The sequence below is a fragment of the Aplidium turbinatum genome, chromosome 5 (genome assembly GCF_918807975.1).
Source record: "Aplidium turbinatum chromosome 5, kaAplTurb1.1, whole genome shotgun sequence".
Lineage (NCBI taxonomy): Eukaryota > Metazoa > Chordata > Ascidiacea > Aplousobranchia > Polyclinidae > Aplidium > Aplidium turbinatum.
Window position 1 is genome coordinate 33,147,734 of NC_137476.1, and position 26,484 is coordinate 33,174,217.

Below are 26,484 nucleotides of genomic sequence, written 5' to 3' on the forward strand. Positions count from 1 at the left end.
ACATTTTTTGCAATGAAATTGATTTAACTATGACATTACTTACAAGAGTAGGCTTCAAATTATAACACCTAACTTATATTTTCCACTGAAGAAAACACGAATGTAAGAGTTTTTCTATTGAAAACAACACAGATTAATTAACAATACAAATTATTTAAACTTACCATATGCATAGAGTCACAATTCAGTGAGGTATTGGCGGTATTCTCGGAGAACATATTGTACATTTTTGTAACGGAAACACTTGAAACCGTCATTTTAATATTCAATTTTTTAATTTTATTAAATAGCAATTTATAAAAAACACTTTTTCTTTGTTCGAATTCTCAAAAATATTTAAAAACTTTTCTTCAAAATAGTTTCAAATGCTGAGAGCAAAAACAACACTTATGATGTAAATAAATCTTTAGACGTGGATGTCGCATTTGGACCGGAAGCCAAACGCTTCCGACCAAGATGAGGCTCAAACAGGATTATCAAATTGGTGGTTTTACTGTAATGCCAAATTTGAGTAGTTTGGCATTTTTTTAATACGTTTAGCAGGCTATGTTGAGTTTGTCATTTTGACATGTTTTGGGCATTTTTTAATTTTTTTTTAGTAACATTTTAAATACTTTAAAACTTCTGTTTTATCAATGCGCAGTAGCCTATTTACAAACATTAGATGTAAAAAAGCAAGTTTTCCTGAATCTTGAGGCTTTTCATAATATTGCATTTTGCGTTGAGTTTTTCAACAACATGATTACTACCATAGCTTAAGGTGTTGTAACTGTGCCATATTTTAACCTGAGAATCCATTACAAAAAGCCAAACTTCTGAAATTTGGCATCGAAACCGCCAATATGGCGATCCTGTTTGAGCTTTGTCTTGGGCTGCAACCTTTGTCTTCCAGTCCAGATTCTATCATAGTGACGTCCACGATTCAGGTTGTTGACCGCAAGCTAGTGATAAAACCAGCACGCTTTCACTTTTGTTTGAATGAGTATTGATAATGCTCTGATAATTTTGGTGCATCTTTAGAAAACAAACAACTTGTTGAAGTAACCTCATTATTTTTTAATGTTAATTTTTGCTGTTGCGTGTGGTCAACAGGTAAGAACGATTGCACGACGTTGGGAAGCCCTCAGTTCAACCATCATGAAAAGCACAAGCCTGTGTTTTTAGCAAGGAACTTGAAGAAATGCTTGATGGTAGACATGAAGATTGGCTTCCTTGTATTCCCATTTAATGAATCAACATCATCGTCATTTGCTCAGACTACATAGAGCGAAAATATTTACTGTAGGCTACTGTAGTAGTGGGGCGTGTTGATTTGGGAAATTTTTTTTTTTTGCAAATTTCTCCAATGACGGGGTCTAAAAATATGTGTTTGGATCTGAAAAACACGAATCTGCTAATATTTTCGCATTTGCAAAACGTTTAGCTTGGTAAATCTGCGTTTCAAAAAATAGCAACAATTGCTATGGGAAAAAGCATCGGCTTTTCATGATAATAGGCATTAAAACAACACTTTAATTTCTTAACATGAAACAATCTTATTCAGGCAATTTCCAGAGTTTTATCAACATTGTTCTTGCTTAGGACCTACAAGATTTTTTCCATTGTTGTTTTTATTGTATAATGTGAGGCCACCATAGGTTGTAGGCATTCTGAATTCTATATGTAATTTGTGCAGCATTACAGAGAATATACGGTAGTTATTCTGTTAAGCTGGTCAAGGATTAACATTTGTCTAACTTCAATTTAATTTGTTCTAGAATTTGCAATGACAGATAAATATGTTGGCACTTCGGAAACATTATTTATTGTATAGTGTATATACCTGTGGATAACACATCGGAAATTACTACAAGCATGAAATATGCTAAGAAACTGAAGAGAACATTAAATTTGTTTGTAGCAGTTAAAACATTTACACAACAAGTTTCATCAAGTCTTGCTTTGGCTCGTTCTTTGACATCAGCCGCCGACTTGCCTCTTGCCCTCTGATATAGCCTTCACGTTTCTCGTGAGTATACACTTTGGCTGCTGCCTCTGTGACTTGCTTCACACACCTTTCTATTGACTGGGTATGGCAGGGCCAATTTGGAACTTGCATGGGCTCATCAATAAACTGCATTACTTCAGCTGTTGTTAATTTGCAGGTCAAAGGTGGTTCATACACCTCCACAGACCAGTCTATCAACTCCAACAGAGAAGAAGCATCGGGGTTGATTGAAGGTGTCTTTCTGGGACGAACGGAAAGATCACCCAATGTACAGCCATCTCTACCCCTAATGTCAGCAATCTTTTGTACTCCAACTTTCCTCTCCTCAATATGTTTTGAGCACATGAGTGTTTGAATTACCATTTCACTAAACGCGGACCATGCTGAACGCTTGATTGATGGCATGACAGCGTCCACCACAACTTCCTTCTGCAGCCTTAGCAGTTGCAGCTGAAACATGATATGACGAGGACCTTCTGTCCAAGTGTGCTTTATCTTGATGTTGAACCAGCACGGAAAGTAAACTCCAACAACGTTTTCCACTATTAGTCTTAAGTTGTTGAGGGTTTCACCTTTTAAACGGTTGCCTTGTCCTATAAAGTTGCCCTGTCCTTATGGCCTTTGCGATCCTATATCCATACATTTGATTAGTAGAGAGATCCCTTATGACATCGTCATGCAGTGAAATAAGAGGCTCTCCAATGGAGATTTTGGTAAATGAAGGATCCACTTCAAGTTCAGTAGCAGTGTCTAGCATTTTTCCAATCTTGCCTGTCCACTTGTTATGAGACAATGTCTTCCCATCCAGTTTTGTGATCAAGTGACGTAAGGGTAGCTCATTAGTGTGTAGAGAACAAACCAACCAGACCAGCTTACGACCAAGTTTCACCTCTACCCAGTGCATGCAACTACCCCCCCAACCAGTATTAGCGTTCGTTGAATCACCTCCAATGGCTTGCAGATTGTTATCAATACCCTTCTTCTTATTGAAATCAACGAGATTGTCTGCAATAACTTCTGCTGGTTTTTTCTGTAAGCTTTTCTCAGGAGTGAAATGGTACAAATATCTTCCACCTGGCTCACTACATACACAATAATGCTCTTGTTTAATGACGCTGGGGAACTGACGATCGGAATTATCTGCTTTCAGCATAACTTTAGTCATATCTTGACGACCATCAAAGAAAATACAGTCAATTTCACCCCTGCTACAACGATCATCAAACTCTGGATCTAGAAACTTCGTAACTTTTTCTTGGGCCCTCTTGACTTTGCTATGGTCAATTACAAGACTCTTGTCTTCTTCACTGATCAAACCAACATCTATTAAGGCAGCGGTGGAGATGGCAGCTGTGGCACGTAGGCCAACACCATATCTGATACTTTGCATGGCAACATTACGTATCTCTAACGTGTTGTAGAACTGCTTGTTGCTATAAGCGGAAGATGCCGATGTACTTGGCATTTGAACTGTGACTTCCTCATCTTGAGTTTGAGTACTGTCACTTTCATCATCTGAGAAAGTAAACGAAACATCTGACTGACAGTTTTGCCTGTATTTATCTATCCTTCTTTTCTCATCTTCTTCCCTTTTCTGCCTTTTAACCCTATTTCCTGTGGGGGGGGGGGTCGGTGGGGACTTGGTACTTTTCAAAGCAATATCATTAAAGAACTACGCGATCCACAGCTTTAAAATTTCTTGACTTTTCCTAAAAATTATTCAAGTATTTATTCCGCTTTAAATGACGTTGCTATTGTCTATAGTTTTAGAGATATGGCATGATTTTCATACCATAATCTGATATTTTAGCTAGCTACTAGCTAGCCCTTTTGTTTTCAAATTATACGGATTAATAGGATTACTGAGCGCCGCAGTGCGTGGAACTGCGACGCAGATATCTCATGAGTTGGCTTTGTTGTAAAGCATTCAACCATAATGATTCCGCCTTTTGTTTGCAAACTCGAGTTTTGAGTTGCTTTTATTAATCTTTTAATTACATCTGAGTTGCTTTGAAATTATCAGAGAGCATCCGATAAGCTATACTGAAAAGAATGTAATTTTACGTTGTTTTCTATGGCGAATACATTTTGTTTCTAACTTATAACAAGAAGCAGTAGGAAAATTCTTGCCAAAACTCTGTTTATCTCATAAAACAAACAGACTGATGTGGTAAGTTTCTTGATTTCTTGTCGGAAAGCAAGGAGTGCGTTCTTGACCCGCCAATAAACTTTTTCATGTACCTGTACACTTATATTCACATGAATATTTATGAATGTTTTATGAAAACGAGAGATTGATGGATACTGAAAAGAACTTGACACAGACTATCTAAACTGCTTGGCTTTTGTGGAAAAACACGCGCAGCTAAATTACTGTGCTTTGACAAGCATTGCTTGAGAGATTACAAAATTATTTTTTTATACGAGGATTGAAAAGTTTTGATATATCTCAGCAGAAACACTATTAGGACCAACTCAATAATTTCAAACTTTTCATTCAAATGTTGGTCTTCAAAAGCTTATTTTCACAAAACGGTGTAGGCCTACATCTTTTTCTCAATAAATTTAGACGTTTGTGTCATTTGGAGCAAAGTTGTTTATTGGGTTGAAAGAATCTGAAATCAATGCCTCGTTTGTGTAACGTATCGTAACGTAATCTATCAGTCAGCGCTTTTGTGCCTTTTTGTTTCCGAATACATTTCCGTGACAAAAGATTGGCTTTTGTAATAACGCCATCAACCATGGAGTTGTATTCTCTGACTGCATCTCAAACGCTATGCCATACTCAGCAATTTTTCTAAAGCATTGTTACACAAAATGCATATCTGACAAAAGAAGGGAAATATGTTGAATTGAATTATATTTTATACGGATCGTTTTCCTTGTCCTTGAAAAAAAGAAAGAACGATTTTTATCGTTTGGCATAAAAATATGTAGGCTATATTGAGGTTCACCTTGGTTTGCATAATGAAAATCACTCCAAAGAATTGCTTGAAGTGATTTTCGCAGCTATTTGATCCTTCGCGATGATATCAATTATAGTTTCTATCAGATGAAACCTGTTCAAACTATTTTTTTAAAACTATGGTTCATTCAAGAATGTAATACTTTGTAAATATAGCTTACTTCATTTTTGCGTTTTTACTTCAATTTTTTCACAAGCAAGACTTTACACAAAACAAGTTATTTGCAACGTGAGTTGATTGACCATAGTAGCCTAAATGGACCAAAAAGCTGTGGCCAAAACTTGATTACTTTTTATCAAAATGTTTGCACATTGGAAACAGCAATCGCTTTGTTTCAAATCAGCAAATTACTTTTTGTCATTGGTTCAACGTCTGCAGACGTCTAATCTAATATACGACAAAATTGGTTTTCTGGGTCTTCGGTTCGGAAAAACATCATTATGATGTATTGTGACGTGGTCTATCAGCCAGCAGTAGTTTATGCGTCTTTTGTGTTTGGATGTGTGTCAATTACAAAAGATGGCTTTTGCAGTAACGTCATCAACCGCAAACTGCATCTAAAATGCTATTTCAAAATTTGAACAGAAAGAAATCTTCTAATGCGTAATAAATAACTTGACACAAAATGCATGTCCAACAAATCAGAAAAAAAATGTAGAAAACGTTATTTTGCAAATCTAGTTAACAACATGAAAAAAAAACACTTCAATCATTTTGACATAAACGTGCATTTTTAAAATATCAATAACCTTCAATTTTTCCCAAGGAAAAAGTCAACACTTTAGTGATCTTTTGTTTTTTTTACGACAATAGCACTCGGCCTGAAAAAGATTTTTTTTTCTATTTTTCGTATCGTTATGCCACGACTTTGAGTTTGTCACGCAGAACGGGAGTTCCATTTGGCAAACGACCTGTTCTATAGCCTACCAACACGATTTGACTAAACAATTATTATCACTACATTTTGTCACAACTGTTTGCAAAATTGTTTCATTCAAAGTGATCATTGTTGGTAAGTATTGAAACATATCACTTTTGTAATGCATCGTGACATAGTTTATCAGTCAGGAGTTTTAGACGCTCTTTGTGTTTGGAGTGCATGATGGCCTAAAATGGAACAAGCTCCTATCGAAGCAAGTCACTACCTTTGGATAGGTTGTTGTTCAAATACCACGTGACACCATAGGCTACCTTACTTTTCTGTATTCAACCGCTACCCAGACAGCAAATCAGACACTTTTTACATCGATTCAACGTCTTTAGACGTGGAAATAATGTTAAAAACGAATAAATAGCTTCCTGAGATGTGCTGTGAAATACAAAGTGTTTCTTGATCATGCATAACCAAATTCGACAGTGTGAATGTGAAAAAAAAATTTGCTTGATTTAGTTCCAATATCAAGTAATGACAGTACGTTTGAAAAAGTGTAGACTATAAACATGTGGCTCAAAAAGAACTTGAAATAGTTTTTTTGCGGTGATTTTGTCTCATTCTCTGCAAATGTTGAAACAAAGCAAATTTTTTTTTACAATGCCTCCGGCAAAACAACAAGCAAACGCGAGTCGGACGCCAATTACGATTTCATTGAAGCGTGGACGACGTTTCCGCGTAGGAGATTAAAATCTACACAATGGAATTAACCCGTCACACTCAATTATAAGTTAATTACGAAGCAATTTCTCAAGTCAAATAAAAAAATTTGACCAACCATCAAATTATTTAATTTCTCAAGTTGCGCTGTTGAACAAATTGCAAAAGAGTTTCGATGTCATGTTGTCAGATAAATTATCTACACCATGTGAAAATTTGATTGATCTATCTTGCGTAGTTTTTGAGTTACACGAGCTCAAAGTGATAGTGTCGAACCGACCCCCCCGTCCGCAAGTCAACTTGCCAAAATACGTCACAGGAAAAAGGGTTAACTTGCCTCTTATGCTCTGGCAGATCTGGTAATGCAATCTGATGTGGTCCAATTGAACCAGTCTTTTCCCTCTGACCTTTGATGAATGTTAGTTCTATCAGAGGGATCTTCATTTGCTTAGGGCAAATACAAATAACATGAGTTTCTTGTTTACATCCACCATCTTTTGGGCAACCAAATTCAAAACAGCTAACAATTTTACATTTGCAGTTAAGAATGTCGAAGAGTTTGTCAAGTTTTGCAGTAAACTCTTCTTTGATCATCAGTTTTCTTCTCCCAAGAGAAATGCTTTTTGCATGCTCCCAGCTCTCTCGAATCTTTCTGAGGACAGTAGCTTGCGAATTTAGCACAGGACTTTCAAATAACCTGTTTACTCGTTGCCATTTTTCTATAACTTGTGGGTAAATATCTTTAGCAAGAGCAGCTGTCGGATAATTTCTGACATCTTCGCAACTTTGTTCTCTTACCAGTAAACCAAATCGCAAAACATCTCGAAGAGTTGGAAGCTCTGACGGCAACAACTCCCTGCATGTACCAATGAAGTTACTCATATGTGTGAATGCAAGCCTCGTCCTCTTGGAAGCCATTCAAACAGTAACAGAAATCTTTGAACTCGAAAACTTTAAGAAGCACAGCAGCAAAATGCCTTCGTTCTCTTCGGTAAACTCAGCTGTATATAACACTCAATCCAACATAAATCTACTCCTGAAAGTAGTTTTAACTTAACTCGAAGTAATTCACGTCCTACAAAAAATTTATAAAAGGACATGACACTTTTTTGGATTATGCATTGTTTAATTAAAGCTAAGAGAATGGTGTTTCGCCCTCACCACTTCAAAGTTTATTGTAACAGTAACACTACCGCAAACCTGTAAGTCTTAATTGCAAAGATAAACTTACCTTGTCAACAATAATAAAACTTCTCACACGCTTATAATAGTAAAACTCTCACAAAACGTCATAACGCTTGCTAACTACTTTTATTTTTGCTACAACCAGCCCCCACCAGTGCCAACAGATGCAAATAATGCATCATTATTACGCAGTAAGGTTAGCATTGATGTAGATACAGTTGTTGCAACAAAATTCTGTGTTACGTCACAATTGGAAAAAAAAACTTACTAATTCTTATCAGCAGGAGGAAAACTTGAAGAAGCAAGATTTCGATAAGCTATTTACCAAGCTAAACTGCTTTATTTTTCGTTTACTAGGGTATTTTTAGAAGTTTTACACCAAGCCACAACTTTTTAGCACCAGTCATTGTTGGAATTTGGCAATTGAAAAAATCAACACGCCCTAGTAGTAGCTTTTCTTACCTGTTGCACTTTACCCTTTAAAGTACATAGAAACATTGGTTTCATAATGCTGTGTACAAACTGGCAGCCTATTTTCCAACCGAAACACTTTCCCCTTATCCATAATATTTAGTTCAATCCCATGTTTTTTTTTGCTAATCTTATTGAACCTCGAGTGTGCTATGTTCTTTGACTAAACTAATAATAATAATAATGTTATGGTTTTATTTATTGTCGCTCTACAACAGCTAAGGTCTTTTAACGACAGGGCTCATTTTTAATTTGTATCAGGTTTACGATGTTATCACATTATTACCCGACTCATTCTCACTGCGCTATGCAGGATAGAACACAATCGGTACCGTTTTTAAAGTCTTCGGTTTGACCGGACCTGGAATCGATCTCAGATCTACCAGCACCAGAGCCGAAGGCGAAACCACTCGGCCACTGAGCTGGTCTTTGACTAAACTGTTCTTTCCGTTGTTTAAGATCTCATTTATGTAAAGTTGCCAGTAGCCTACAGCACTTCTGTTTTGATAACGCTTGATTTTGCGCTTACTCCTTTTGTAGGCTACTCCGTTCCCTTTCATGTCCTCATTTGCAAAGCCTCTCCATCTCCAACCCCTAGTTTTTCTGGGTTTTGAATCCATCCTTTTTCTAACTCTCAGTATTTGTCTATTTTATGACATTTTTTTTCATCGTGTCCACTGTCCACACCACACAAAGCCTAGCTTCGGCTATTTTACTCAGTCTGGTATGCTGACTTCAAACTCCTTTTGTTTGTGTCCTTATGGACAGTAAAACCGGTCATTTTTAAATTGATTCAACGTCTGCAGACGTTGAATCAATGTAAATATGATGGATTTTGTCGTTTGGGTATGAACCCTTTTAATTAGTTTGAGAATTTTAAAATTTCACACGATTTGTCTTATTTCAAATAGTGAATTAACAGCTGTAAGTAATAGATGTAGTAAGCTTGTAAAGCCGTATGAGGAAGCCGTATAAGGCACATTTATAAATCGTAACACGCACGAATACAAAAAATCAATTAATTCTATTACCCCAGAATGGAGAAAAGCTACGAAAAGCGGCATTTAATTGTTGTGATAAAAATGTCAAGAAATTCAAGCAGCTTTTAACTGCGATTTCTATTAAAGACATCACGTTTTTTCCAACCTTTATTCAAATAAACGAATCAGTAAACAGCTTGCAACATTAATCCTTTTGTTAAGGTGACTCTTGATTGTAAAAAATGCTCAATTTTCACTGCGATCTCTTGCCCTAGAGAAAAGCTAGTCCCACGAATAATGAGCAGCTGACTTTTCCCTCTTGCACAAAAAGCTACTTTACACAAGCTTAGACTTCTTTGCCATTCTGTTTTGTTTTTTTTGTAGTAACGTAAAGCTTCGCCTCAAGTTTACTTTCGAACTGACACCTGGCGAGGCCTCAGTCAGTGAACCCTCAGGAATAAAGAGATTAGAATTTTAAAACACGACACTGCACCCTACGAAATGTCATACGCTTTTATCTTTGTTGATCTCTGTTTCTGCAAGGAACTACGTAAGAAATACGAGCATCTTCTTGAACATTGAAAAAAATCGAAGAATGGTCACACAAATCAGCATTTTTTTACATTGATTGAACGTCTGCAGACATTAAATCAATGTGAAAAATATTGATTCAATAGTTGGAAGCCTTGAGCTGTTGCTCTGTGTTATTTTTGCTTTCAATTCACGTCACTTGAAATAAAATCTACCCAAAGTGGCAGATGTCCATTTGCCTTAAAAACTTTCGTTGCTGTCAAAGTACAAGATTGCGCAGGGACACCAGCAACAAGCCTCTGCATAGCCGAGTGGTCGGGATACTTGTGCGCCGCTCGAAGGTCGCCAGTTCGACACCGCTCAAGAGCGAGCGTTTAAGTCTTTGGCGGGATACTTAAAGGCACGTCAGAAGGTGAACACAAAGAATTTGCTTCTTTGCCTTCCCGACCACAATCCGAAATCTTTAAATCATTCTCTACAACCTTGCGCTACTGAAGATTATCCCCAGGCGCCTTGGGTGCTATCACAGCAACTGATATGACGTACACAAGCCTGCCAGGTTCATTGAGAGATTTAATTTGGAGTTACTGCTTCTGCAAGTTTAATGTATTCATTTTGTGGTATTTCAAAAGTTATGATTTTTTATTGGCATAATGTTGTATTAAATTTTAAAGGGCACAATTGAATAGCCTTGGCAATGTGAAAAACTAGTTAAGTTTTAAACTGGTGTCCAAACTTTACGTTAGAATGACATTTTCCTTGAAGTTGCAAAATGTTGTTTTGCCTGCGTTTATTCTTGTTGAAATGTAAACACATATTTCCTAGTTACCAACGAAAATAGCTTGCTCTCAAGAAGTTCAAACGGTGGTTTCCTTCTGAAGTTTGCATAGCTGATGTTGCTGTTGCCGTATCCAGGCTTACCCCTAGTAGTTGAAGATTTAAATTAAGTGGACGGGAAGGCAAGGAAGCCAATCTTTGTGTCCACCTTCAAGCATGCCTGTGTCCTGCAAAAGACACAGCCGCATGCTCTTGAGCAGTGTTGGACCGACGTCCTCTTTCACGTGCCGTTTCACGGCTCTCACTACTCGGCTACGTAGCCGACAGACGGCTATGCCTGGCTCAAACAGCTTAAAAAACGAGATTCGTCCACCTTCACTTTTACTGTACATTATCGTTCAGTTTGCTTTATATTTTTATAGTGATAGATTTATTTTACATTGTATTTTTATAGTTATTGTATATTCTCATAGCATTATTCTAAGCCCTTGCTGGCATTCATTTGAACGTAATTTGCATTAAACAAACCAAGCTAGCAAAAGTTTCCGTTTCTACATTGTTTCAACGTCGTCCGCAACAACTTTTAGCTGGCTTGGACCCAAACAGCAAATCAACCGTTTTTACATTGATTCAGCGTTTGCAGAAGTTGATTTGCAGTCTGGGGAGCACAGGAAAGCAGATCCGTTGTCATCACATAACCAACTACACGTTGAAAACACTTTCTGCATTTGATGCTTTTTGATCCTATTAAATTCTATTAAACTTCTAAACTGGAAATCAACCGTGTTTTACATTGATTCCACGTCTGCCAAAATGCAAAAAAAAAAACAATCAACTTTCTGTCTAGGCTTCGGTTGAACCATAAAATTGAAGGACTGTCATGTCTTATAAGCCTGTTATCACAGCTTACAGCGTGTTGATGGTACTAAAAAGTTTGGGTGTTCATCAGAATTATTATCTTTTTTCGCAGTAATTGCAGCGCTCATCTGATGAAATCTTTGTGGCCACGTTAGATGCCTTTCTGACCTCATCAAATTAACGCTGCGACTGCTGCTAGAAACGAGTAGTGACAAGCTACGTACTCAGGCATAAATGCTTTTCATATTTGTCAATCACTAGATTATCCTTGTTATTTTGGAACTCACTGAATTATTAATTATGATGAAAATCGCGAGAGGTCACATCTCTACACGTGCGCTATTCAAAAGGGTGTGAATATTGTGGAGTCTGTGTTCAGTGGTGTAGGCAATTTTGTTAAGAGGTCTACTCTGTATAATTTATCATACCTATTTGGATATAAAAATGACCACACATGAATTTTGAAGAAATTTATTGAGCCGACCTAAATTCCTGTGATCTATACAGGTGATACGTGCCGCCCTGTCAATATTCATGATGAAAATATTTGTAGCTTCAATATTCGAATATGACAAAATCTACTTTAGATAGATTTTGTATTACAAACAAACAGCATAATAACAAAAAGTAGCAAAAATCAACTGTATCCAGCCATCGACGCTTGAATTTATTTTATTCGGTGATACAAATAGTTTAATAGTTTTATAGTTTACAAATTAAGAAATTATCATGAACGTGTGAAACCTACTTAAGAAATCTTCACTTTTTTTTCGATTGTTTTTAATTAATTTCTTTAAAAACTTACATCAATATTTTAGTTCATAAGAACTGTTGATGTGCTATAAATCTTATCTTCCAAAAAACAACTGAAAAACTTTTTGCAATAAAAGGGGAGTGGTACTAAGCTTACTTAAAATGTGTTTTCAGTTGAAAAACAAGAAATCAAACATTCTACTATCCTTTTTTCTAATATTTGCAAGGAGCCCACCAAATTGTGTAACCAACGTTAATTTTTGCAACCCTTTATTTAACTTGGAATTTTTGATACTATGAACAAAATACACCGGAATTTCAAACAGCATCATAATCTAAGTTGAGTAAAAGACAACATTTTTCTTTGAAAAACTGAAGTGCAATTGAAATTAAATCGAAACAAAGAAATTTTAAATCATAATATTTTTATTTAGTGAACTTTAAAGTTTCTATTGAAGTCAATTTAAGATATTTTCAGCTGAAAATTTTCGGATGACCTAAGGATAAAAACTGAACTTTACCAGCAAAGTATTGGAATCCCAAGCAACAATGGTCTAACTTTCGAAATGTGCGCTTGCGCAGTATTAAATGAACACTAAAAAGTTTTGTTTTTATGACTTTATGTTATGTTTTTATGACGTCACCTAGTGGATAGGATAATAAACGAGAATGCTTCAAATTTATGAAACGAGCTTCACTCTGTCAAACTAAGAGTTAGCTTTTGATTTTGATGGTTTTTCATAAACCAACAAAACGGAAAAGAAAATTCCAACTCGGTGTGTCATTTGTCGAGTGATGGCAAGGAAAGAAATCTTCGACTTGTAGATGCCTTAAACTTGGTCTCAAAGTAAAATTTGACTTTTAAACGAGTTGTAGTTTTAAAATAACGTTTATTGAATTTCAACACTTCTGTGTTTCAACTTTAACAAAACTAATTCACACAAGAGTTGCGGTGCAGCACACTAGTTAGAGGGGGGGAGAACAGTCACCTTCACGCACCTCCCCTGTAAGTAGCATCATGAAAATGCGAAACGAAGACTGTCAAAAACCGAACCTCGACCCGGAATATTTGTTTAGACAAGCTAGTTGGTTGTAGAAACAGCTTCAATCCAGCCTGATGATTGAAAACAAATCATGGCTCATAACACTAAGCCCAAAAGACAAATTCTTTACAGATTTTTTTATCCTTGTTAACGTGTATGGAACGACAAATGCTTTCACAGGCCACAAATTCTAGCGCATTGAGTATGCGCTTGAGCAACGCACGTAAAAGGACTGCTCTCCATTCAGCGGCATCTAATGGATGGAATAATTCCCCAGCAACAAGACTTCAACAATCCGAAACTTCACTCTGTCAATCTCGGTGACCGCGCCGCGAATCTTTTTTCCCACAAACTTTCTGCCTCATTTGCATATTTCTGTAAGTGTAGCCGTTACTGGTTACCGCGCGCGGTAACTGTTTTTACCGATTCATTTTTCTCGAGCAGCTATCAAAGTCAGCAGCCAATTTTCGCCCTCCAGGTCCAAATCAAAACATTGAACTTGAAAAAAACGAAGCCTGGGGACACACCTGGTTAAGTCAACTATGAAAAAGTTGAGAAAAGAAGTTGATTCTGGTCACTCTAAAAGTAAGATTTTCCGAATTAGTTAATTAACCCTAACCCTAAGAACTAACCCTAACCCTACTTTTTTTGAAAACCTTTTGTACCCTACAAAAATTAATTTAAAGAAAAAAAAATGATTTCGATGGGCGTCGAATCGTTGCTTTCACGAACATTAGGAACAAGATGAAACCACTGAACTAAACATGCCAACAAAAAAACGTTTGCATTGACGCGGTGTTAATACAAACTCGATGCGAAGTAACCGACAGATAAATTTATCGCACGCGGTAACCATTTATGGCTACACTTACCGAAATATGTAAATGAAGTTCGTGGGAAAAAATTTGCGACTGGGCCTGCGTCAGTGATTCATAGCCTCTACAAGATTGCGAAACTGCCAGGATTAAGCTCCGCAAGAAGCTTTCCCAGTCCGAGAATAAAGATTCAATCAATCAACCAATGTTGCTTTATGCATTGCCACCAATGCAAACAATGTGCAGTAAAATCGATGGTGATTCGATTTTTAGTTTTGTCATTGACGAATTGACAAGTAAAATGAAGTACCCGGTGCAATAGGCAATACATCATCGGCATACTTTGATGAATAGAAAAATGTGACAATATCCTACAATCGATTTAACAAACGCTTACACACAAAATTTTGTTTGTTGCTACCATGGCCACCTAAAGATATGGCCTGATTTGTCACATTTTGCAGAAATCTCCAGGTTTTTTTAACTTTGGGCGAACGTTTAAACAAATTTTTCTAAAAATTAGATTTTTACGCTTTCTTTATTCTTTTCCCCAGATGACACAATAGGTTTTAACATTCTCACATGTTGAAAAACAAAGAAAATTCGATTTCGAAGATTTTAGTCAGACTGTTAATTTTCAATAACAGTCTGATTTTGCGTTTTTCAACTTACTTTTTCTCATTTGCTACTGCTTCCCCAAGGCAACAAAAAAGTTTTATGTCATTAAGACACCGCAAAAAGTAAAAACATCTCAAAATATGTCACTCAAGCACTAGCAGTAGCTGTAATCAAAATCAGCAAAATGTGACAAATCAGGCCGCATCTCCAGGTGGCCATGTTGCTACGTACCAGTAAGACATGTCTTTAATATCATTACTGCCTTGGTTATCGTTATTAACATCAGATGGTTACGTAGTAGCCATAGTCACCAGAAGAACGCAAGTCATTTTATTTACATGCCTTTAGTGTTACTTAATATTATGTATTGCAGAAAGTCCATCAACAAAGCAAGTCCCTTCCAAAATCCTACTTAGCATATACTGTGCAGTGTACAATGACATGGCAAAATATTTTAGCTTTTGAATTTGTTTGAGACTAGCTTTCAAGTGAACAAACTTTCAACATCTAGAGCTGAAGCTGAGTTGCAGTGGAACGGCCAAATTGCTGAAAGCAAAAACCTCTAATTAATTACTCTCAAAGTTCAAGCATTCACGTAGGTCCGGAAGTTGTGCAATTATGTTTCTATTATGAATGAAATTTGCTGAAAATTTGAAATATTACATTTGTAACATATATCTAAAATAAATCTGAATGTATTTATTTATTTATCTTATTATTATATTTATTTATCTAAATAAAACAATGAAAACTATTAATACTACAAAAAGTGATCAATGCCAAGCAAAAAGCAAAGCAGAGCGAATTAAATCAAATATAGTTATTATTATCCCTTTACGGCCTGTTTCACCTAAAAGGAGGATCATCAGAAGGTCCTTGGATTTGATTTTAATTCGCTCTGCTTTGCTTTTTGCCTGACTTTGAGCAGTTTTTGCAGTATTAATAGTTTTCATTGTTTAATTTAGATAAATAAATATAAGGACCTTCTGATGATCCTCCTTTTATAGGTGAAACAAGCTGTCAAGGGTTTAGATAGTAGCCTAATAACTATATTTGATTTATTTATCTAAATTTATTCATCTGAAAATACCCTCTTTGTAGCCTGTATAAATGCAGCCTATCATATTAATGGTAAATATATTTAGTTTTTACTTTTATTATTTTTGCTTTCCATTCGAAACAAAACGGTTTTTGAAACGACACGAAATCGTTTTGTTCCTATGCCAATTTTTGTCTTGGATTGCTTCCGTAGTTCACGTGGTTTCGATTCAGCGATTTTAAATTTTTTTGAAACAAGTTTTGTGTGCCTGGGTTTGAATTGTAAAACGGCACAAGACTTTTCTACAGTAGAGTCAGTTACAAAGGCTGTAATTCAGTTTGCACGGTCTGGGGAGAGATTGTAGGCTCACGGGTGGAAGTAGAGACGCACTTGAAGTTTTTTCTGATTTCCTTCGTCATTACGATGACAATGAGCGAATAAAGGCTTGGAGTCAAGTAGGAAGAAAGAAGCATAAGAGTCTCGGCCTGCAAACATTTTATTGTCATTAATTTCCATTTGCAGAGCTGAAAGTTTGCCTGTCCAATAAGTGCTAAGTATTTAATGTTAAGCTTATAGTAGACCTTATCATCTGTGCACCCTACAACATAATTGGGGCTCCATTGACTCGATAGATTCTAGATTTTTAATAATTGATTAAATTTATGTGTTTTTTTACTATCTGCATACAAATTAATGATATTTCGATTGTTTTAATGACAGAAATAGTAATCTCAATTTGCTGAGCTTGCACTATGATAATCTTCTTTTGTAAATTGTTGCAAACAAAAACACTAGTAAATTTAATTAAGAAAAAAATAAAGGACTTAAAGAATTTGTATTAATTATGCATTTTCTTATAAAAATACTATTAGTCTATAGCACAAAAATACTTAAAATCACCTCGGTACCAAAATTGTATTATAAAACACTCAAATAACTTGCCATCTTGTCAACCGGTTCATAGCCAAACCATCTGGTAATGCCAGTTGTGTAATATGGAAGCCAGCATATAATGTAGGTGGATGTGATAAGTATGGATGACAAAGCCGACCTTTTCTTTGTTTTCGTCAGCATGCGCCGTAACATGCCTTTTCTTCTAGAACGAAGATGAACTTCTGAGAGAGTTCCTTCTCTTTCTAATAAAATTCAATAAAATTATATCTTTGAAATTTTTTTGTGATCACCAAAAATGGCTTCAAACTTGACTTCAATTTTAAACCAAACTTTTAAATTAAACTACTGGAATCTAATTTTGATTCGATGATTGATGGGCAAATGCGGTGATACCGTAGGTTTTTGCTGAGAAGTATCCTGGAGCCAAGATTCTTAAAAACTGCAATATCAAAGTAAAACTTGTCGAAAGGTTTATGGAGGAAAGATCCGACACTTTCTGTTTCAACTTATATTTATTCTGACTTTAATTTTCATATTATTTATTCTCTCTTACAACTTATAGTGCAATAGAACTATGACAGCCCCAAAATATTTTTTTCGATTTGTCACTTTACAGATTGTACTCAACTGGCATGTACTGTATTGCTCATTTTAAATACAAAAATATTTGAAAATTTCTAAGAGAAAATTCTTCACCTTTTGCGTCTTTTGTCAGTTCAGCTATTTTCATTAGAACGATGGCGTTAGAGATGACGATGCAGGCCATGGGGATGAAGAAAGAGATCAACATGGAATACAAATAGAATGCGTGAATGGCATCTTTTTCAACAACAGCAAAATCGATGCATTGAACGACAGTGTAGCTTGAGCATTTTTCTAGAGAGGGGCCAAATACCTTTGCAGAATACATAACGGCCTGTAACAACATAAAAAAGCTTTTGAACCTTACAAGCAACAGCTATCGTGGTATTTGTTTTCTCATCAAAGATCGTTGGTAGTTGATGAAATTACTTTTCACCAAAAACACCGTAATGAATCATGTGTACGAATAAGCGCTGACTTGATAAACAGACTTCTTCCAAACCCCAATGTTGTACATTTGGCCTCTTTGAATGATATAGACCCAATTTGTGATAGACAGGTGATGGGCAATACGTGTACACGTTCCATAGGTTTATCTAGTATATTGTAATTTACGCTTTGTTTAAAATAAATCTCGTTTTGTTGCTGCTTTTGTGTGTTCATGAAATAGCTTTTTTATCAGAATAAGGCTATCGTAGTCAACAAAGTTGCTATTCTACATTGCTTCAATGTCTGGCAACGTTAAAACGATGTAAAATCCTGGTCCCACTCTGGCGCGACACTTTCTGAGAGCATGTTGTTGTGCATTGACAAGGTAGGCTGTGAATTTTTAACCTTTTTGAAAGCGAATACTTGGAATTTACTCTCCGATGTTTGAATTGTTAGGCATAAAATTGGATACAAAAAGCAAAATCCACAAATAAGTCCTTATTTTCTGATTCAACACCTGCAGAGATTGAATTCATAAAACAGACTGATTTGTTGACTTGTTACTTACCGCTGGCAGAGAATTTGCAAAACTAACAGTCCAGGCGATGGATAACAATCTCGTCACTAGTTGCCGCTGTTGAGCTGCATCAAATCCACGTACAAGACAAACTGCTTTCTCTATTCCCATAACCTGAAAAAGTGAAATAATGAAAATAGATAAAGCAATACTTTTCATAGAAAACCTGAAAATAGCATTTCTAACGAAATTGTACAAGTCTCTATTATCTTGATGGGCAGGCTCTATACCTATATTTTTGACATAGTTTAAATTGTCCTCGCAATTTAATTTTGTATCGAATACTTTGTTTGTCTCAACTGCTTTGGCCTGTGCTGAGTAGTTCGACAGTTTCATGTTGTTCAACATATAAGGAAATCCTTGTCATATTTCCTGTTCAATATTCTAAACAATGTATTTTTCACTTTTTCACTTTTTTGCTTGTCTGCAGCCGCACTGCAGGAAATAATTTCGATACTGTATTTTGTACATTATTAGCTCTGAGGATGCGCATTGTCATGGTGCGCGAAACGTCAGTGAGGCTAAAAAAACAACTCGTGAGTTTCTGCTTTAATTTCGCATGCATCAAACTATTTTCGCACACAGTTTTAGCGAAGCGCATTAGGTTATTATTCATTTTATTTATTCATCGATATTTTATTGATTCATCGATCATTAATCGATCATGAAACCTTCCAACTGAAATGCGAAAAGACAATTATTACATGTGATGTAGGCCTACCAATGATTTTCAATATGTAAGAATGGGTATTGTGTGTTAGTCATTTAACTTGCCACACAAGTGTAAAAAAACAGGATATTAATGTTGATAAAATTAATATCAATAAAGCTATGATAAAATACATAAAACGTTTGACCAAAAAAGTCTTCCATAAGAAAATCTACGTCTACACCGAATCAAAGACTGTCGTCTTGGAGTCTAAAGACATTTGTCCGTGATTTTCGCTTCATGTAAATGACAGTTTGTACAGAGTTAGTTCAGTAGTTTAGCGCCCGACTCAAGATCATTCGGCGTTGGTTCCTCTCTCGGAGTGTGCGTTTGAGCAACGCATTTCAATGTCTGCTCTCTGTTCGGCGGCATCTAATGAACGGAATAATTCCCCAGCAACAAACTTCAACAATTTGAAACTTCACTCTGCCAAATCTGGGTAACCGGCCTTGCGTCAAAAGCCTCTCCAAGTATGCAAAACTACCAGGAATAACCTATCAAGGCTTTGTTAGTCCGAGAATAAAGATTCAAAACCAACAAACCAGATCAATGTTGGTGCAGTTTTTCAAAAAAATTAAGCGCTTTTTGCTTTGTACTTAAGAAAAGGTTTGCTGCTTGCTGATTGCGTTAATTAAGGGGGTTTGTTTTATCTCATTTGTGGAGACGCCACCTTTTCGTTTAAGAATTGCTTTATTTACCATTGGGATTGCCGATGAAATGTAGATTGAAAATTGCTTCAGCATGTTTAATAGTCGACACAAGAAGTCGCCAGCAAGCCATTGAATAGTAATGTGCCACGCCGCATCTAAAGCAGAAAGATTCATTACATGTAAGGCTGAGCAATGATTCTTGATGTTTTTGTGGTGAGATGTCAATCAAGCACAAATGTCTAGTTTCAATAGATTGCAACACAGAATACCGCCTACTTAGATACGTTTGAGCGTATGCATAAGTTCACCTGTGGTGGAAGGAGATGTAAAACACTTAGTTTAACATTTAAAGGAAGTTAAGATGCTCCATGATATACAAAATAATCGAAGATATTGACACACTGTCTCGGCCTTGCAGCCTCATTGGTGTTATCAGTACTATAAGCACTACAAAAAGAGTTTCCAATGCTAAGCAAAAATCCCTTGCAAAGCGAATTAAACCAAATAAGTTATAATTTTTTACTCTTCTTTAAGAACTTTCCGAGGATCTCAACAAAGGTGGAACAAGCTGTTAAGATTTTTAGGAGAGTAGCAATTGTATTTGCTTACATACAATGAAACCAGGCTACGTTGATTCCATAACAGGCTGCAAAGTTAGCCTAATCTCTGTCCTGTGTCATCTTACCATGAACAAGCACAAAGAAGGTAAAGGCAAGATTGGCCGCAATCAGGTTCGCTTTAATGATCTGATCATTGCTCAACTTTAACCTTGTTCTTCTTCCATTTTGGCACAAGTCCATCGTGACCAATATGAAAATGTTCCCAAGACATGATAGAATGACCAAGAGAAACGTAGCCGATAGACGAACGTTGTTGATAAAGAAGTATGAATCATAACTCAGCTCATTGTCTTTCAAAAACTCCTGAAAAAAATATCAACATCAAGTACAGAGATTAAAACTAAACGTACAAGACAATGCATCGAAGTTGGCTTGAATCGGTTTAGTGATAAAATACGACTATGAATGAAAATACGATAAGATTATTACGACATGTTTCCAATGTCGTAATAATATTGACTTCATTCAGGAATTCTATCGTGACAAAGGATTTCTTTTTGATACAAGTTTTAAAAGTTACTCTGACTGAAACAGATTTGAACAAAACCAATAATAGTAAAGCAAAATTAAACAAGCTTACTATTGTAAAAGTGGTGGGACGGCGCAACTGATAAGGCGTTGGCTTTCTAATTATGCAAACCTGGTTCGACTCCCAGCTTATGCTGGTTGTTGACAAACACCGCTCACCTCTACCCAGGGTGTAATAAATTGGGTGGGCGTAGTTGCTGAAGTAAAGGCGGCCGAGAGAAAGGAACTGACCACCCTACTCTTGTTAGTGCCGTAGGCTTAGTACATGGAGAACTTTATCTTCTCATATCCCGATGCTTGAATCAAGTATGGGACCCACTTTTACCTTTTTTACTATTGTAAAAAAGCGTTCAAAAAAATTATGTTTTTATTGCTATAATGTCTGTCAAGTAATCCTGACTAAGGTATTAAATATGAAATTCTATCCAATATTTCTGTCGTGGTAACCCGCACTTACATGAGAAACGACTTTGTAAACGAAGAAATCGAACAATCACGCAGCGCAGGTTCGACTCTCGAGGTGTACGCTTGAGCAACGCAATTTTAAGAACAGTTTTTCATTCAGCGGCGACTAGTGGATGAAGTAATTCACAAACAACAAGACTTCATCAACAAGCAAACATTTTGCTCTGTCAATTTTACTGACCAGGCATGCGTCAATGCTTTAAAGCCTCTACAAGGATGTGAAACTGTCAGGATTAACATTCAAAATAGGTTTGCTTAGTCTAGTCTAAAGGCTCAGCTATTAGAATGATTGCAATATTGCATAAATCCGTCTTGTAATAGTAGGAGAATGCAATTAGTGAAAAAAACAAAAAACTGAAAACATTTCGTCAATTTAAACAGCATAAAACTTATTTCTTGAAAAGAAAAGTGTTTATTGTTACCCAAGCAGGCTACAAAAAATAAAATCGCTTTTAAAATAACCAAAATATTGGATTAACGCAGTGTATAGCTTGCTGCATTTTACATTGCAGACACTCTCTGAGCGCTTTGCAAAGCATGCAGGTCTTCGGCCGCCGATCACTCTGGTAAGAAAAATGTATTGACATCATTAATGCAGTAGTGTTGGAAAAAAATTAAATTACAAAAGGAGATTTTTAAGCGACATGCTTGAAAGCTTTTTCAAATTAAAAATTGATGCTATTGACTGGTCTCGCAGCACACCTACCCCATTTGGTCGTGGTGACGTTTGTATATTTTAAATAGAATGTAAGTTGCTTATTGAATTGTGACGAAAACAATAACGTACCTTCTGCTCTATATCGTCACTTGTAAGAAAGGGATAAAAAAAAAATTACTTTCAAAGTTTTAAATACCAGTAATAATTAAACCCATGTTTAATCTTATTTTTCTCTTTTACTTTGGTTGTCTGTGGTATTGTGATTTCCAGAAACCCATTAAATAAATTCACTCATTAACCGGAAAAAATGTAGTAGGGGAAGGGAAGGTAATTTGATACACTTTTAACATTTTTGCCTGTCAACTGAAAATTACGTGACACAAACTATTGATTTTAAGCTGAAATGAAAGTCTGATCCCTTACACACTTTTTAAAAACATTTTCATTTTTCTATTTTTGTTACTTTTTTTTTAATTGAAATTTTAAAAACGTCACTCAAATGTATCAATTTACCTTCCACGGAAGGTAAATTGATACACCCGGAAGGTAATTTGATACAGTAAAACTAATACAGAAATCCCCTTTGACAGCAAAGCAATAAATGAAAATTTATTATGTGGTTGGCGTGCTTGGGTGCAAGGACGACTGTTGAAGCCCATGTGTGCGGCGAAGCTTCTGCAGCGGAATGGACATGGGAAGGATCATTGGCTAGAGTTCTTATTCAAGGGGGGAGCATTGCGCTTTTCTCATTTTTTTGACAGCAGACAGCGTGTAGGCTTACGAAAGCCTATATAATAGTTGTTTCTCAAAGTAGCAGGTCTTGTTAATAAAGAATAACTTATTAAAATCAACTAGATCAATGACAACATTTACTACAGTCACAAAAAAGAATTTAATATACTATATCAATTTACCTTCTCCACATGTATCAATTTACCTTTTTCAAAAAAAGTTATAAAATTCTGATTTTTGTATGCTCGGATGCACATTGCAGAAAAAACGTGACATGCCCTTGAAGCCTTATCAATGAACTGTCAAATGAGTTTGGTTTCATCTTTCAGAAACTTTTCTTTAATTTTCCAGACGAAAATAATCATGAGTTAAAAATTTTACGAAAATACTCAAAAAACACATTTTTGCAATTTTATGCCATAAAAGCACGAGTTAGCTGCATGGTGCAATTTTTGTAGGCATTATTTTCACAGATCTTCCACCTAATAACAATATTTTTGACTAATATTATTTGTACACTTCTGTAGGGGGGGTGTATCAAATTACCTTCCGTATCAAATTACCTTCCCTTCCCCTAAACGATGATTCTTGGATCAAAGGAAAACAGTCTCACTCAGCTGGTGGTCTATTTAGAGACAATTTGTTATATATAATACACAAACTTAAGCTCAATTCTTCATTGAACTATTATTTTTTAAGTGTTGTTAACAAAGGATGTTGTTGTTAACAAAAGATTTCAATTTGTTTCATAACATGTTTCATTAGTCCAATATGGCCTCTAAGTAGGCTATAATATCTTGCAATTCAGTCTCAAAAATTGGTCTTTTTAGTGCGAAAAGAAGTCGGGAGTAGATATGGTTTTACTTCCCTTAATCTAAAACTTTAAAAAATGTTAATTCGATTGTTGCGGCAAAGCGAACTTGACTGCACGAAGTTACGCATTTGAATCTGTTGTATGTAATATATGACAAGTGACAGGCTGCCTGTGCTTGCCAACATCGTTCTGGATCACATCAATTTTGATCTTGTCATCTAAAATTCGGTTAAACTGATTAGTTTACTACCATCTGCTCATAATTTGTAAATTATATGATAAATTATATTCATGTTATATCATATTTGTTAAATTACGTTTGCTGTGCTACAACAAAAGGACAAATGACTGTCGCTTTGACGTTGCAAATATTATAATTACTATTCAAGGACACAATTTAATTGGGTTTGTTTTAACATACCATAAAGATTAAACTTTTTTTTCAGCATATAGCTGCATTTTCTGAAGACAATTAAAGGGACACCTTAATCGAAATCTTCAACTAAGGTGCAAGACTGAGTACAACAAAAAAAGCAATTGATGTCTAGATAGTAGACAACTAGTTGCTTTCAGATTAAATAGTTTTAAAACATATATTAGTTGCAATCAAATTTGAACTTGAAAAAAGAACATAACTATGACCAGATTTTCTTATAATTGCTTTAAAAACTGAACAAAAGCTTTCTCCGCAAAGATGTGACTTCATCAGAACATCTTTCTTATTTTAATAGATTCTAAGTACGTTATGTTGATCTGAATCGGTATCAAACCCAAGCAAACAAGTACCAACTGTAGAGATGAAAAGTTTGTCTATAAATACTCATATGCAGGAGAGTAGCCTATTTATATACAAATAGTTATAATAGGCTACTACTAACCCTACCCCAAACACACTTCAACCAAAAATACGCCGTGGTTTTTTCAAGTTTTCCTATCCATTTGAAAGATTATAAACCCCTAAAATCATGTCGATTCCGGGTACAAAAGAACCCCCTAGACCCCCCCTGTTAACGCCACTGCTCGTGTACAGCCGCATGGTCTCGATAGACGTCTAGCCACCACCATCATTGCTTCGTACAAGAGCTTACACCACTCGACAAACAATCACTTGAGATCTAAGTTTTGACCACTAATTAAGTTTATGTGAGTTTAGACAACTAATTCAATTATTTTGATCTTTCATTGGAGCATGCTATTAAATGGCACTAAATGACTCCGTCGGCCATGTCGGGCCAACAAATTTAATTAGCTTGAATTGAATGAAGCAAAATTGAATTATATAGTTTGTACAGCTTTTCTTTGATGACAAATTAGTTTTGTTTTGTTTGGAAAATTCGGGCCTAAAGTTTTCCAGAGCACAGAAACAAAATTGAAGAATAGGTTTTGAATAAATCTTGGAAAAATGTCACTTGCATTATGAACTTGCGGGACTTAGCACCTTAGATTACTTTACAAACGATAGTTTGTAGTTTAATATCGATTTTGTAACTCAATACCAGAATAGCAAAATTGGTTATGTTTGCTGTGATTGCATTTACATTTGTAGACGTTAAATCAACGCAAAAAACGAATTTAGCTAATTAGGAAGTGGTCTCTTTCACTACTCCAGGAAGCATAGAAGACAATTTGACATCATGACAAACGACTGATAGACTTCTCTGATATGTAATTGGATTTGAATTTGATAACATCAAAAAATCGATGCATCTGCACACAACCAGGTTAAACGTTTGCCTTCTCTTCTTGTTTTGATGGTGACGAGCTATTTGCTTTTTTTGTTCATCAAAAACAAACATTAAATATTTTTTTTTTAATTTTAACAGTAAAAAAGTTACATGTAGTGAGTAGAGTGTATTTTCAAACTGTTTAACCCTTTCAAGACCGAATACTATTTGTAAGAATTATAAACTATTTTTTGTGCTATGTGTCGTTCACATTGAATATCATGCATACTGTTAACTTCAATTGCATGAAAAGTTAAAAAAGGGGTAGGCCTACATGGGGTTGGGATAATTTTGTCCCAACGATGTTTTTTTAATGGGACACCAGTCTCCCAACTAAAAATACATTAACGAGTAAAGATGAAACACAAAAAAGCGTCAAAACGTGACGTCACGTGATGTCTGACAACTCTGTTGAACTATAAAAGTACTGAAATCGTGAAATTACAGGGAGTTATTCAGTATTGCAAAAATGTCCCATTAGTCTATGCAGATTCCTCACTGGGACAGATATGTCTCCCAAGACTTGAAAGGGAAGAAAAATTTGATAAAGTAAAAAAAAATATTTAAAGAACGCAAAATAGCTCTCTTGACAAAGAATTAGTTAGAGCTTTATATTAGTTATCATTAGATCACTGGTAATATAAGTTTCAACTATTACCTGATACATGGAGCTACAATTGAGGGCTTCATTTGAATACGTAGAACTCTCCGATTGGTCAAAATATGGCGGATATGGTGTCTTAGTCAACCTTATCTCAGTGTGTGTAAAAACATTTGGGTAGTTAATAGTTTGATTAAGATAAAACATGTCAGAAAAACGGTACAGCAAGTTGTGGACGACACCCTGAACTCCTGTAAAGAAAAATTGTCACAACGTAGTAACATATAGATCGCCACGATTGACTATTGTAGGCTTATACAAGTCACACAGTAATTAATAAGTTTATTCATCATACACAGCCACTGCACTGATGAGAACAAAGCTCGAAATAGTGTTACTGTATTAATGGTTTGACTCACCCTCATTTACCACTCAACTGATAAGCCACTTAACTCATTAAACAGACGCAATGCAACTGCCAACTCCACAACCTTTGCTGTTGTATTATTCACTGGTCGTTCGATCTATGCTCCTATGAAGCCCAAGGCTTAAAGTTAAGCCCCTGTCCAACATTTGTAACGCTCTTGGTTCACAACCACCCAGCACGTTATTGGAGATACCTTGTCGCATTGCTGGCTGCTTCTACAGCTTAAGTACTCGGGCAAGATGTAAGGACCATGTGATTTCTAATTAAAGACCACAAATGAGGAAAAGCTTTTCAAGACAATGGAACGCAATAGAACGAAGCAGTAGGCTACAATAATATAAGTTATTGCACATATTTACCAACAATTTCAACAGTCGACAGTTTTAGCCTGATCCTAAGACCTCATCACGAATATGAGAATATTGTAATAAATCGACTTTCTAACCGCGACATAAACTGC

At 35.8% G+C, this 26,484-nt stretch overlaps 1 protein-coding gene across 1 annotated transcript; it reads right to left on the reverse strand.

The window, feature by feature from the left end:
* Positions 1 to 15,699: 15,699 nt before the first annotated feature.
* LOC145771316 (gonadotropin-releasing hormone receptor-like) lies at positions 15,700 to 25,843 on the reverse strand. The gene is made up of 7 exons (XM_082583062.1): positions 25,655 to 25,843; positions 20,141 to 20,378; positions 19,504 to 19,610; positions 18,088 to 18,210; positions 17,205 to 17,424; positions 16,557 to 16,750; positions 15,700 to 16,099 (listed from the first exon to the last, which is right to left on the reverse strand). The coding sequence occupies exons 1-7, from the start codon at positions 25,802 to 25,804 to the stop codon at positions 15,932 to 15,934; spliced, it is 1,200 nt and encodes a 399-aa protein (XP_082439188.1). The 5' UTR covers positions 25,805 to 25,843; the 3' UTR covers positions 15,700 to 15,931.
* Positions 25,844 to 26,484: the final 641 nt, after the last annotated feature.